We start from the raw sequence: 13,343 nt of genomic DNA on the forward strand, positions 1-13,343 counted from the left end.
AAAGGTTTCATGTGTCAAAGGCAAAAAACTAAGTGGACTAGACAAAATCTTCGTAACTTCAAAACTCAAATTTACCTCCTCATAGACCAGGATGGTTCAGTTTCCCACCTTGTTTCACACGGGGAAAACAAAGTTCTAACACCCACAACCCAAACTGCTGGCAGGGACTGGCTACTCAGCTGCTGAAAAGGTGAACCATGAAATGTTCTGCAACAGTTCACAGCAGCCCCTGCTTGAACACAGACTTAAGCAGTAATTAAACAGTAGAGTAACCCCAAAACAGATAAGCAAGGTCTTGTGTCAGTGTCACACTTAAGAATACCATCTAAGGCCTGCTGTAATGAGACAAAGAAACAGACAAATAAAAAGTAAAGTTATTATTTCCAAAAGCAATCTCAAACCCAGTAATTTAAGAAAAGAAAAAGCGACTATAGTTCAACTGAGGTAGTTTTACTTGACCAGGTGAAGTAAATCAATACTCACAGGTAATGATCAGCCTCAAACTTGGCAGCCTCAGCTGCCAGGCGTTTCCTCCTACGTTCATCTACAGGAGTTTGGTCTGGATCCTTAATGTCAATAACATCACTGAGTTCATCCTGCAAATGGAACAAAAATTGTATGACCAAGTCACAGGTATGATATGCAAGATTTATTTAGTAAGAGTTTAGGAAGGATGCTTATCAGCATTGCTCTGAAATCCCTAGTTACTCTTCAACCTCCCTTTCCAAACTTCCAAATTCAGGCTCTATTGTGCAAATACAACATCAAAATTCCAAGGAAATTCAATTACTTGAAGCTCCTTAGAATTCATGATACTATGAAGTCTATTCAGGCCGTTTTATCATAAGGCAGGCAGGTTATTTTGCATTACGATAGAATTTGCAACGTTTAACAAAAGCACACAACCACAACAAGGACAAGATAAAACCCATAGATACTGTTCCTGCAACTTTTGAGATTACCCTCGCACTCCGAAGTGGCCATGCCCCATGTTGCCCAACATCAATTAATGGGCAATTGCAGTGCCCTTTTAAGCATCAAGTAGTGGTACATTAATGCTGATGGGAAATGTACTTCTTCACGAGTTTCATGATAATAAACTAGTGTATATAATCTAACAGAATGTAAATACTTTCTCCATAAATAGCAGTCCTTCTGCTCCAAACCCTGAAAATACCACAGTTCATGCAATAATGAGTTGAGTTATATAATTGAGTTGCTTTAAACAGCTACAACTTAAATTGCTTAGAGTAAGAACGCCACAAAAAATTATCATCTACTATTTTAATAAAAGCTCTGTATACTACAAATATTATTGTACTACATAGCATGCTACAGGTTCTGGATTAGATTCAATCTATTCATAAATTAAAGAAACTGCTGAACACACAAGAGCAAAAGTAACTGCATTTTAAAGCTCCTATCCTACCAATTAATCCACAAAAGCAAATTTCAGTGCATCAGCATAATCCTAGCAAGTCCCACAAACATCAGGTGGGCAGACACCTTGAAGAGTGCACACTGCAAAAGTTATTGTCTTGTGAGAAAATCAAGTCTAAAATAAAAAGTACAAAGAGAAAATTACCATGAATTTCACCATGAAAAAAATTTTAACCTAACAACCATAACAGGACCTATAGATGAGCCAGCTTTATTTTAATTGACTAATTTCTTTTTAATTTAAAAATAAATAAAATTCATGGCATCTGAAATATACTGTACATTGAAGTTAAATATGCTTGAAGTCAGAAGACAACACCAACTATAAAGCAAAAGCATTAACAGCAGACTTAACAGCCTGTAGACTGTTTGCAGCTTGCTAGAGCTGGCATGTGGCCTACTTCATACAGGCCTTTTTCTCCATGCCTTCACACACTAGCAATAGCAGCCCACTTCCAGAAGCCAAGGACCCCATTCAGCCCTTTCCTCTAACACTGAAACTACTGCAGAAACAGGTTGGCCTGGTGACTCTGCAAAACGATTAACTCGGTCTTGACCACCCCCCACTTCTACAGGAACAAGGATTTGCCTGTACTACTACATGCAAAAGCAGTATATTCTTAGTCACAGAATGGGATAATAGAGAACAGTTACCAAATGATCCCCTCCTGACTACGGCAGGAGCCAGGAGGCCTCACCAACAAGAAAGTTACCCAGAACTTTTATGACAGGAAAAGACAAAAATGCACCTACCTGCAGCCGCTGGAACACCCCTGACCGCAAATTCCCAAATCCATAACAGTACTCTAGTGGTAGAGTGCCTTCTGCACTTTCTTTGTAAGGGGTCTGCTCTATTTCCCAGTCAAATTCTTCTTCCTCCTCCTCAGACAACTCAGCAGAGGCAGCTGTATATATTGCATGGTCAGAGAAAGAAAATTATTACATAGAAAATATATATGATTTAATAGAGAGGCAAATACTGTTAACACAATAACACTTTCTCATTTTACTACATCTTTTAAGAAAACTTATACAACACTGGGCCATACAGGCAGATGCTTACATCAGTAATCCAAAGGTCCTGCTCCAAATTCTCCAACTCTCAAAAACAAAGACCAGGAACACTAAAGTTATTAAGTATACTCCCTCAAAGACTGAAATTATTGTTCCACTGATTTCAACAAGATCAGAATTTGATGCTAAGAAAACCCTGACAGGAGCAAAGTGATGTTATCAATAATTTAAGAAAGGTATTAAAAAATTAAACACAGATAGTCAAACATTCTTGTCTGTTAAATAGTGATGTTAAGTCACCCACTGGAACCCGTGGTTTTAATTAGCTTCTACCATCTGAGCTAAAAGTCCAGCTGTACTAGCTTGTAGTAAGCAGAAGACTCAAATGTGTGTGTATTATACAGCCACTAGAGGGGTACAAAGATCTGCAGAGGATTAGCATATGTTAAGCACATTTTGGAAAAATGTAAACATAACTAAGCCTATAAAGATGATATGTATATAACCTACAACACATTTATTTCTATACTTACCCGTACTTTCAGATGAATTCACACCCTTCTCGTACCTCAGACTAGACAATAATAGAAATACTGTATTTTTCTACATATATCACTATGTAGACCTATAACTATTTCATTATGTACATGTATCACTAGGATAAGCAAGATATTTTTGTCATACCTATCTCTTCAACTAAAGGTTTTGCTGATCTTGATTTCTTTGGTGCTAAGAGAGATGTCAGCATGTCCAGTCCCTCAAAATATTGGCCAGGAATCTCCTTAGGTAACCAAATTGTAAAAGTTCCTTAAAGGAAAGTCAGAATATAGTTAATGCATTAAAACATCCAAACAAAAATGTGCATTTTTCCTGTAACAAAAAAGGCTCACAGAAACTGGGACATGCAGGTAGCATTTCATTATGCATCAATCTGCACATGTTTTTAACCTTACTTCACAAGTTTCACAAAAATCAAAGATTTTAATGATAAAGCATGAAAGAGGATATTTAACCAGTTGTGGCCTCTTGACTTACAGTGTATAAACACAAACCAACACAATACAAGCTTTATTTTATTTTTAATCCTTCTACCAGTCAAGCAACCAACAGAAGATCACAGGAAACTACATTCAGCAATCTGATTATTGTCTTAAGTCAAGCACGTAATAAAGGCTTTGCAAGCAGCAAATTATAGGTTTTATTGCTGTTTTTTTTAATGAATGTATTAATTACAGAAGGTATATATTTTATTCCAGAAATATCTTCCCCTTAAAGTGTGGAGAAAGGCTGTCTTCTCTCTTTAGATGTAGCCAGGAGACTGCCTCAGGATTCTCATTTCTACTCAGCACTACCTGACTTCTTTGCGGATTTACTAGACTAATGATCTTGCTACAGTAACATGTCTAGCCCCCACAGGGCTTGAAGAGGACTTGTACGTAATTTTTTCATTATTAGAACAGTTTTGAACATGTCTTCTGTGCTTAAGGATGGCCTAAGTACATACGATAGATATATCCTGAGCAAGATTTTTTTAATACTGCATAACACAAGAGAAACTTTACATTTATTCACAGTATTGTATACTTCACTGAAGTTCTACGCAATTCCAGTGGAGCAAAGGATAAATAATCAGAGAGTTAGTAGCACTTTTAACAGTACATTAATACTAATAATATTAACTAATACCTTTGTCTGTATTATAAGATGCTTTTTCTCTGCCATCTTCTACAATTCTTCCAGGAAGTGTCAATCTGCAGGCAAAAAGTGAGATGCCTCATTGAATGCCTAACTAATTCTGCAACTTAACATCTCAGCCTGTAAAAATGTAAGGCACATTCCAAAAGCAGCACAAAGGACTTGACTACATGACTCCTTTTGACAGTAATGGAAGTCATGCAGTTAAATCCCCAGGTACTTCAAAATCTTTTTCCCCAACTATTGGCACAAGAGATCAGCATCTGAGATTGAGAAAATTTGTGACTCCTGGTTTCCCAGCTTGGATGAGGTCACAGCCACCACAGAGATGACGCCCTTTGCTCTATGTGCAACACCTGGAAAATGCTGCAATTTAAAAACTTTAAGCTAACCCACAGTGACAGGAAATGAGAACTTATCCAGAGTTCTTGTATTGCTTATTCGGAATAACTAAGTCACTGCATTCTACCAGTCCGCTAAAATCCCTTGTGGTCTACTAATGTATATAGGGGGAAGCATGTCCAATAATTCCAGAAGCAGAAAATGAGATAGATTAATAGCTCATCAGCTCTTACATGGCAAAGGTTCTCTTACACTTAACACACATACTGAGATTGCTTCTTGTTCCTTTTCTATAGCGTAGTGGGGAACTTGCTACCTAGAGAAAAGATACAGCCTGGAACCTCACTTCCTACTGCATCCACTCACATGACTTTTTCCCCCGCTATGTTATTACGAGTGCATGAAAATCCATTCTTCACCAAATATGCTGTAGCTGGCTCTCAACGGGGAAAAAACACACTTATTCTACACAACTTGCATACATCCAGAGAATTTTCATGCCATTTTACAATTAAAAATCTATTGTAAAGTAAATTTAGAAAAGTATTTCTTTAAACTCCCTTTAATGTGATTTAATGCCTAGAAACAAAGAGGCCAGATCCATAAAAACAACTCTTTGCATGAAATGGGCTGTCTACAGTTGACAGTGTAAAAGCTGCAGATGAGGAATGTTCTGAAAGGACCAAAATGAAGTTCATTCTCTACTGACTTTTACTTATTTTATAAAGTTCAAATTTTTTTAAATCCTTCCACTACTTGCCTGAGAAAGTATGGCTTAGCATAAAATTTAAAATCTTCCCCTTCAAAATACACGTCAAACTCTGAAGCTCTGGCATAAGGTACTTTGATTATTATTGTAAGAAAATCTGGATCCTGGGTCAGTTCAAAAGCTGGAGTTATCATGATGAATCCAGCAGGAAAAGCAACCACTGGTTCTGTGGCCCTATCAAAACAGGAAAACAAGAAAAGATTGTTGTAGTTTCAAATTTATGAGCGCAAACAGTGTCTCTTCAAAATTCTCCAAGAACATTTCAGATTCTCACAAAATTATCTTCCGCATGATCAAGAAGAAAACACTCATGACAACAAAACAAAAAAAAGCGTTATCAAGAATTTGAAGGTACTACCTCTCTGCACCTTAATGAAACAATTGAACGTAAATGAATGCAAACATTTGGAGCGCAGGGAAGCATCTATTATATTCTGCATAAAAAACACACTAAATTCAGTCCTAGAACTTGGCAGCTTTTCATAACTTGTTTATAATTTCACACATAGCAGATGTTACATCTTTACAGTTCATTAGTTGAACCGATCACAAACCTCTATTAGAAAATATTGAAAAACAGTAATTCTTCCAAAAAATTAGAGCTGTGTTTTATAATTGATACACATATTAGCCAAAATACAAGCAATAGATTCAATACAACCCAAACAGATTACCTGAGCATACACACTAAGCATACTGCTCTTCACGTCAAATTTAATGCACAGTAAGTCAAAGATGCTCCTTTGCAGTGGGTTCATGACACATGAGCTGTCTGAACAGTCTAAACATGAGCAGTTGACACACTCAGGATGTCCAATGTGAACATACTTACTATTTTGATCATTTGCAGGGTTTTCACAAATCTTGAAAAAGCATCCTAAAAACCTCACATTCCTTCCAAAGATTCAGTCAAAAAAACCCCATAAATAATACAGTAGTTGTAAGTTAATTAAATTACCTAGAGGATACCTGGGATCTCCTTCACCAAGTGCTTTTAAGGACAGTTTAGAGGAACGTCCATCAGAACCACATGTATGTATGTACGTGGGCATGTGTATATATTTAGTAAGAGAAGAAAGAATTTACATAGTACCATTCACCCGATATACAACTTGTCTGACCCTTCAGTAGCTTCTAAATGCAAGATAATTCCTCAGGCTTAACTTAGAATCCAGTTTTGGGCTAGGGGGGGAGTTGTACAAAGCATCGCATGCTTTTCAAAATTAACTTTTTAAGACAAAAATATTTTTACCAAGAAATGCAAAACAGAACTATTACCTGTGAAAGACCTACTTTTCACTGACTTCCACAGTTAACTTTATTAAACGTATCCCCATTCTTACAACTTTGTGAGCAAACATGGAGCATTAATCATTAATAGGGCTGAATTAACAGATGACCCATTTTTTCATATAGGTAATTCATAGGAGTAATCTACTTCAATTGACAGGTATTAAAGAAGTGAAACTCCCCACATCACTTGATTCCAGGGCAACATTCTCACCCTTCCCAGGCTGAGAAGCTGCCGTGTGTTTATTGAGTTGTAACTAGATAGGAAATACCTGGCTTGACGAACACCTGCAAACTGATGTACGTTTCTGTGGACTTTCTTCGTATCTATTCAAACACCACACACTGTCTAACGACATGGGATAAGAGAACAAAAATCCACCAGCTTATTTAGACCCTTCAAGGATGATACCCCAGCCCACATTTTTATCTTCCCAAAGGTGAGGTTTATAACATTTAACAGCAGCCCCAAAGCCAGGCCCAGCTGTTCCCGCTCTGAGCTCCTCAGCGCTGCTGCACTTTTGGCATCCCTGACGCAAATTAACGACCCCACACACTAACGTGGAGGTTCCCACACAAACCCCAGGTATTTCACAGCCTGGGAACCCTTGATATCCCTCCCACAACACCTCAATATTCAATCCCCAGCAGCACTAAAAATCAGGTATCCCAAAATAATTACGCTTCCCAGTCTTTTCTGTAAAAAAGACCGCTGTGCACTAGAGAAAAAAAAAATAAAACCAGCTCGCAGGACTGCTTCCGTGGCAGCAAGGGGCTGCCCGCGAAAGAGACAAACGTTTTGCTCTTCTTGCCCCCAAAGTCACCACAGTAAGCCATCATTTCCCTCCGCTGCTCCTTAAACTGGCTCGAAACCCGACTTTCCAGCCCCACAAGCAGGAGGCCCGTCAGCCGTACCCCCGACGACCGCGGGACAAGCGGAGAAGCTGCTAACCCCGCGGGGCAGGCGGTGAGGGACGGGACGAGCCGGGCTCCCACCAGCAGACCCGCACCGCGGCCGAGGGCCGCGAACCACCACCACCCCCCCCCCAACCCCGGGGCCTCTTCTGAGGGGAGAGAGCCCTCCGGGGACGCGTCCACCAGCGGGGAAAGCTCCGCACCCCTCCGCTCCCCTCAGGCCGTAGCCCCTGCCGCCACTCACCGCGCCGCCGGCCCGTTCGCCCGCCCTGCACCGCGCGTAGCGTGTGTGGCGCTGAGGCGGCGGACGCGCATGCGCAGGCAGCGCCTGCGGGGCGGGAACCGGCGGCTCCTCCGCCGCCTCCCTCAGGGTCAGCCCCGCTCGCCGCTGCCCGCCTTCGGAAGGGAACAGAAAAGGGGGGAGACCTGAGGGGGTAGTACCGGCAAATGAGGGGTTTCCCGGCCCGGGGGGTGGGCAGAGGGAGTCTCCGCCACCTCTCGGGTCTGGGCTTCCCTCACGTTCCCGGCACGGTCTGGTGGTGGTCGGGGCGCGCCGGGCCCCGACGGTGAGGGGGACCCTTCCCTCCCGCTGGCCTTATTTTTTTAACAAAGGTGGTGATTTGGTGGGCCTGACGTCCTGGTTCAAGCGAAGTCCGACGATCTCAAGAGATGAGAGCGGTATTTGATAAGATCCTAACCCTCAGCTACAGTCGCCCGGATAGATCTACCTAGTCAGAGGACGGGGTGCTGCAGGGGGAAGATGGCCTGTGTAACTCCAGCTCTTCCCTCCTCCGCGATAGCTGCAGCCACACCTAAAACTGTAGGCGTCTGACATGGTCAGACCCTGCTTCGTAAACGTGACAGGCCACTGAAAGTAGATCCTGTGTCTTGCAGCTTGGAGTATAAGAAATGCTTCTGTGTAGAAGTAAAGCCTACGGTGAGAACAAGTAGCTCTGGAGAGGAGAAAATGAAGTTAAGAACTGAATAAACGGGAATAGAAGGTTTGGACCTAATGTAATTTAAATTGGGGCGGTAAGGATAAAATGATCTCAAGAACTGAAATATATGGAAGTGGAGGGCTGCAGAAACAGAGTAAACCGAAGAGTGACCCCATGAGCGCTGTCAGAATAGGAATTCCCAATTACGTAAGTCTCTTCTAAGACGGTGGATAAATGCAAACAAGACTGACAATGTAGATAAGAGGCAGATCCTGATGAATCAAAAGAAATACAGCATTAAGGAGAAAATGCAACAAGAAGCTTAAAAAATTGCTAAAAGCAGAAAAGTTGGTTTAAAAGCCATAATTTACTTATCTTTAAGTACAGCATCTAATGTACAGTTAATCTGATTTTTCTGTCATTAGACCAGGAAAGCTATTCTGGTTCCAGGTAATTGTCTACATTTTTAAATGCTACCGATTCTCTTCCTTTCCCTGCCCCCTCTGAAATGCATTCAAACATTTCCTGGAGGGAAAAAAACATAGTTACATAACTTCTGCTAATGAAGTTTTTAAAAAAACAAACACCACAATCTTCCAGGCTGATAAAGATTGATTTTTCCTGCTGGAAATCCATTGAATGTGACATCTCTTCATAAGAAAGCATCTTCACTCTTGTACAGAACTGAACCGGCAGTTTAAATACTGCACAAAAAATAAATACTTGCTTCAAAATAGATCATTCTCCCCATTGATCTAAGATTGATGGATGGCTTTAATATTTGGCCTAAACTTTCTTGTGTCCCAGGTTTTACATGCAGAACTTGAAGATGCATGGCATATAAAATGCATCTTCTTATATTAAGAAGCTAATGACATCTAATTTCAGATGCTGATTTGACTTGGACCAAGGCCTTGATCAAGTCCTCGGAAATTTTTGATGCATTTCCAGAGAACTTCTGCCCTAATTAACTTTTGGACCTTACCAATGTAATCTATAGTAAGAATGTTGGACAGGAATTATGAACCAGCAGGCACCATCTTCTCTGTATAAGTTCAAATTTACATAAGACAAGTCTGTGAAAGATAAGGAAGAAGTTTCATCAGAGAGTTTATTCTTGTCTAAGTGACACTTTTCCAAGACTGCCTCAGAATTATTTTTTTTTAGAGTCTTAAGAACTCCCAGCCTTTTTTGTCTGGTAATACTTTCCTTGTAAAAGAAATATTTATATGCTGATTTCAGTGAAGAAACTGGTGCGTCAGCCATTCTGCTTTTACATCCAAGTATGAAGGAGCCTCTCTAAGAAATTTGTATTGCTTTCTCCTGTAAAAAGCATACCGAGTTTTTTAGAACTGTAATGAAAAAGTTTTATTTAGAAATGTAGAAAGACTACTTTACATCTTTTGGTGCATGTTTCTGATGAAGAAGTGAATTTGGCTGCTCTATGTTTAATGGAGCACTGAAGAATAAAAATGCATTATCTACAATGTTTTGGGCAAGTAATTAGTAAAATTTTCTGTCCCTTTGAAACACAGAGGTGAAAACCAAAATACTTCGACTTCTTTTGTCTAAGTGGGCCAAAGCAGTCCTCCGAATCTGACACATTTTAATCTGAGTTTCCTTTCCCCATAGATTTGATTTGCCAGGAGTTTATAATCATGAACAGTTTCACCTACAGGAGTACTGTGTTCATAATACCATGATATCTTCATAGCTTTATTTTTGCTCTTTCCTCTTGCCATTTCCATTATCCAAAGATCATGAAGCTTCCTTCTCATTTTATTTCTCCAGAAGAGGGAAGGATCCTGGATCACAAAGACCTTCTGTGCTTTTTCAGATAAGGGTAACAGCATGGCTTTCTAGAGGCAGGGTGGTGGTCTTTATGAATTCAGGATCAAACTTGCAATAGTCTTCACAATTATAAAATCATAACAGTCAGGGATGTAAATATGTAATGTGTTTCTTGGCCACACCAAGAAACCACATTTTGTGGTGTTACCTGCTAGAGAGACGTCCGGCTTTCTTTGACGTAGGTATACGTAAAGTTTGTATGTGAGAGATCAAGTTATAGTTTAGCTTCTTAATGACCGAAGGACATAAACTGTAATATTAGTAACTGTAACCCAGAGGCCCCAATGAACCTCTGTGAGAGCCTGACCTGCCACAGCTAAGCAAGAGAGTTCTTAGATCAGTGGCCCATGGAGTAGCGCAGAGGCACGCACATCAGGTATGGCACACGTTTGTGGCAAATGTGGGTTTTTGTGCTGAAGCAACTTTCAGGTTTTTAAACAGCTTCCTACAGATCTGCTGTGGTCCCTTGTGTATTAAGAGACCTCGGAGTTGTTCAGCTTACACTCCAGAAGTAGCATATAATCACCTTTTTTTGCTAGTCTGGAGTTTTAGCTCGGTTGTAGGACAGTGAATTTTTGAAATTTATTACTCACTAGATAGTATGTGGTATAATTTTCTTTCTATGCCTGGTCTGTAGAGGGTGTATTTCTGTTACAGCCCTGTTTCTGGAAACCTGGCTCTTCTAACCCAGTCATTTACTCTCACATTAAGTCACTTGAATCTTTGGCTGCTGCAGAAAACAGCACCTCTCACACAACCTTAGAAATTGTAATCCAAAAAGATAAAATTGACTAAGAAGGCTTCAATTCTAAGATTTTCACAAAACATAACTATGCTTTAAATTAGTTCCTTACAGAGCTACATAAAAAAAATTACATTATAGTACAGGCCTTTGAATGATTTGCCTTTTAATATGTATGACGATGCCATGAAACTGTGTCTGCAATACAAAATATGCTGAACACACTTGGTATTAATAAATTGGTTCAAGTATCAAATATGTGAAGTTTTACCTCAGCTGGCTCTCACTATTGTTTTAGATCTAAGCCATCGGTTTGACTGAACATCTCGGTAGCCACTGTCATGTATCAAGACCGCGCATCGTGGCCAGTCCATTGCTTTGCCGCCAAAGTTGAACGCTTCAGAGAGTGCAGTGGATTCAGCAGCGCTGATTTGAAGCTGTGCAATGTAATTCCGTTTCAGTTCAGCAGTGGAACTGATTTTGTTTGAGCATGCACGCTGGTGGCATGGAAGAGTTGATATTTGCACAACTTAATTTGAAAGAAAATGGTGCAAGTAGGCAGGTAGGTGGTACACTACAGCATGTCACAGAAACAAGGGGGAAAGTCTCTAAAAATCCCTTAGGATGTTTTTCAGATTTCATAATGTTTACCTTGGTATTTTTATGCAGATATCGCTGACACATCTCCTATGTGTGACAGAGATTTTATTGATAGCATAAAATGACACATTTGTACAGGCTGAGGATTTCAGGGCGTTGCTACTGGTACTCGTTTTTTTCTTCAGTATAAAGTTTGGTAGGGTTTTATTGTAGTACGTATATTCTCAGAAAAGAGCGTATGTTTACGCATCGTGGTTTTTCTGTAGTTTCTCATTTAGTATTGCTATTTTCTCTTAGCATGAAGTAGTTCATATTTTTACATCTGCTCAGAATCTGAGTTGGATGAAATTCTGAGACGGTAATCGTTCATAGCATTTGCATTGGTACAGGTAAAGTACATTTTGGGATACCATTAGTGAAGGCTTGTTGTGAGACCAGTACAAAATGGCCAGGCTGCACAGTTTCACTGCCAGGTGAATGCCATTTAAGTAGCAAAGGACCAACTCTTGGAAGATTTACCCTAAAAGTAAGCCTGACTTAACAGAGTAGGGCTGCGCAGCCGGAGGTTCACTCTTTTGCACGAGATGCATCATTTACAGTATGCCGATCCCTTACCTCGGCAAGGTCCTGATCTGCAAGTTGAAGAGCCGTTGTCCTCACAGCCTGCGTCGTTACCTGTCTGAAGTGTAATGTTTCCCCGCAGGTAGCACCGTGACTTCAGTGCTGGTCTTCGCAGGACAGCTGTAGCACTGATCATTTATTTTAAAACTAACAGATCAGATAGCCTGGCGGAGAGAATACCTCTGCAGAGGTGAGGGACACGATGAGAGCTATGCTGGGCATCAGCCCCATAGCCCTTCTCCAGCGTAGTTCAGCAGCGTGTGCTCGCTGCACTGCACAGCGGTCCCCAGAGCCAAAACCAGCCGCGCGGTGCCCGTTTCACTTCCAGTACTACCACCGCGAGGGACGGGTGAGGCTCCACTTTCCCTGCTCTCCCCATGCCAAGGTTGGCGTCTCCATTCTTTGCGCAGCTTCTACTCCAGCTCCGTGGGGCAGCACGAATACTTGTGTTTCTGTCACACTGTACATTCGAAGGTGATAAATCAGGTTACGAACCTAAGTAGGATTTTATTTCTGTGTAATTCGCAGTGTTGCGATCTCTGCTGATGTTGCACAGAAGACCGGCTAAGTAACTTGGATCAGTCATACAAGGACAAATCCGAAGGCACCCAAAAGTAAGTCAGTGCTTATATTCCTTCACCGTCCTGCAAGTATTGCAGTTTATCGCGATACGACCTGCCTTCATAGCGGGTGGGACAAGAATAGCCCATAGGTAGGCCATAAACTGCGGCGGCAAGGTGGAGGGAAGCTTGGCACCAGTCGCCCCATTGGCACAGACGGATGAAACGTGCTTCAGGGACCCGTTCCCTCGCTCACCTTGTCCTCCCACTCACGCTCTTCCCGCACAAGCAGAGCTCTCTTTGGCGGGGGCGCGGGAACCAAAGGTACCTTCGAGTAAACAGCAGCCGCCAGCAGCTGGGATCCCAGCGCCCTTGCCCGGCCTTTCTTCCCATGCCGAGGCGACGCTACTTGATGCCTGCGTTGTCAAACAGTAGGATCTTTACAAAGCCTCTCCGGTCCCGTTCCCCCCTCTCCCGCAGGTTTTGCGGAGACGGGCCGAGCGCTGCAGAGACCCGTGCCCCCTCCCCCCTTCATCCCCACCGCGCTGCCCGCTCCGGCGTTCCCT

The 13,343-nt window shown here is 41.5% G+C and overlaps 1 protein-coding gene across 5 annotated transcripts in view; it reads right to left on the reverse strand.

Annotated features, from left to right (window-relative positions):
* Nucleotides 1-11,374, reverse strand: part of SHQ1 (SHQ1, H/ACA ribonucleoprotein assembly factor) — a 61,063-nt gene extending 49,689 nt beyond the window's left edge. The window contains exons 1-6 of one of the 5 annotated variants that reach the window (XM_049827091.1): nucleotides 11,268-11,374; nucleotides 5,252-5,434; nucleotides 4,141-4,205; nucleotides 3,139-3,261; nucleotides 2,194-2,345; nucleotides 484-596 (exon numbers count right to left, since the gene is read on the reverse strand). In XM_049827091.1, the coding sequence (XP_049683048.1) occupies nucleotides 484-596; nucleotides 2,194-2,345; nucleotides 3,139-3,261; nucleotides 4,141-4,205; nucleotides 5,252-5,394 (596 nt within the window). In that variant the 5' untranslated portion in view covers nucleotides 5,395-5,434; nucleotides 11,268-11,374. Of the gene's footprint in view, nucleotides 1-483; nucleotides 597-2,193; nucleotides 2,346-3,138; nucleotides 3,262-4,140; nucleotides 4,206-5,251; nucleotides 5,435-6,218; nucleotides 6,473-6,822; nucleotides 7,218-7,709; nucleotides 7,781-11,267 lie in introns of those variants that run through there. The other 4 variants (XM_049827088.1, XM_049827089.1, XM_049827090.1 and 1 more) reach the window with 4 other exon arrangements.
* Nucleotides 11,375-13,343: the final 1,969 nt, after the last annotated feature.

Source organism: Accipiter gentilis, chromosome 23 (genome assembly GCF_929443795.1).
Source record: "Accipiter gentilis chromosome 23, bAccGen1.1, whole genome shotgun sequence".
NCBI classification, from domain to species: domain Eukaryota; kingdom Metazoa; phylum Chordata; class Aves; order Accipitriformes; family Accipitridae; genus Astur; species Astur gentilis.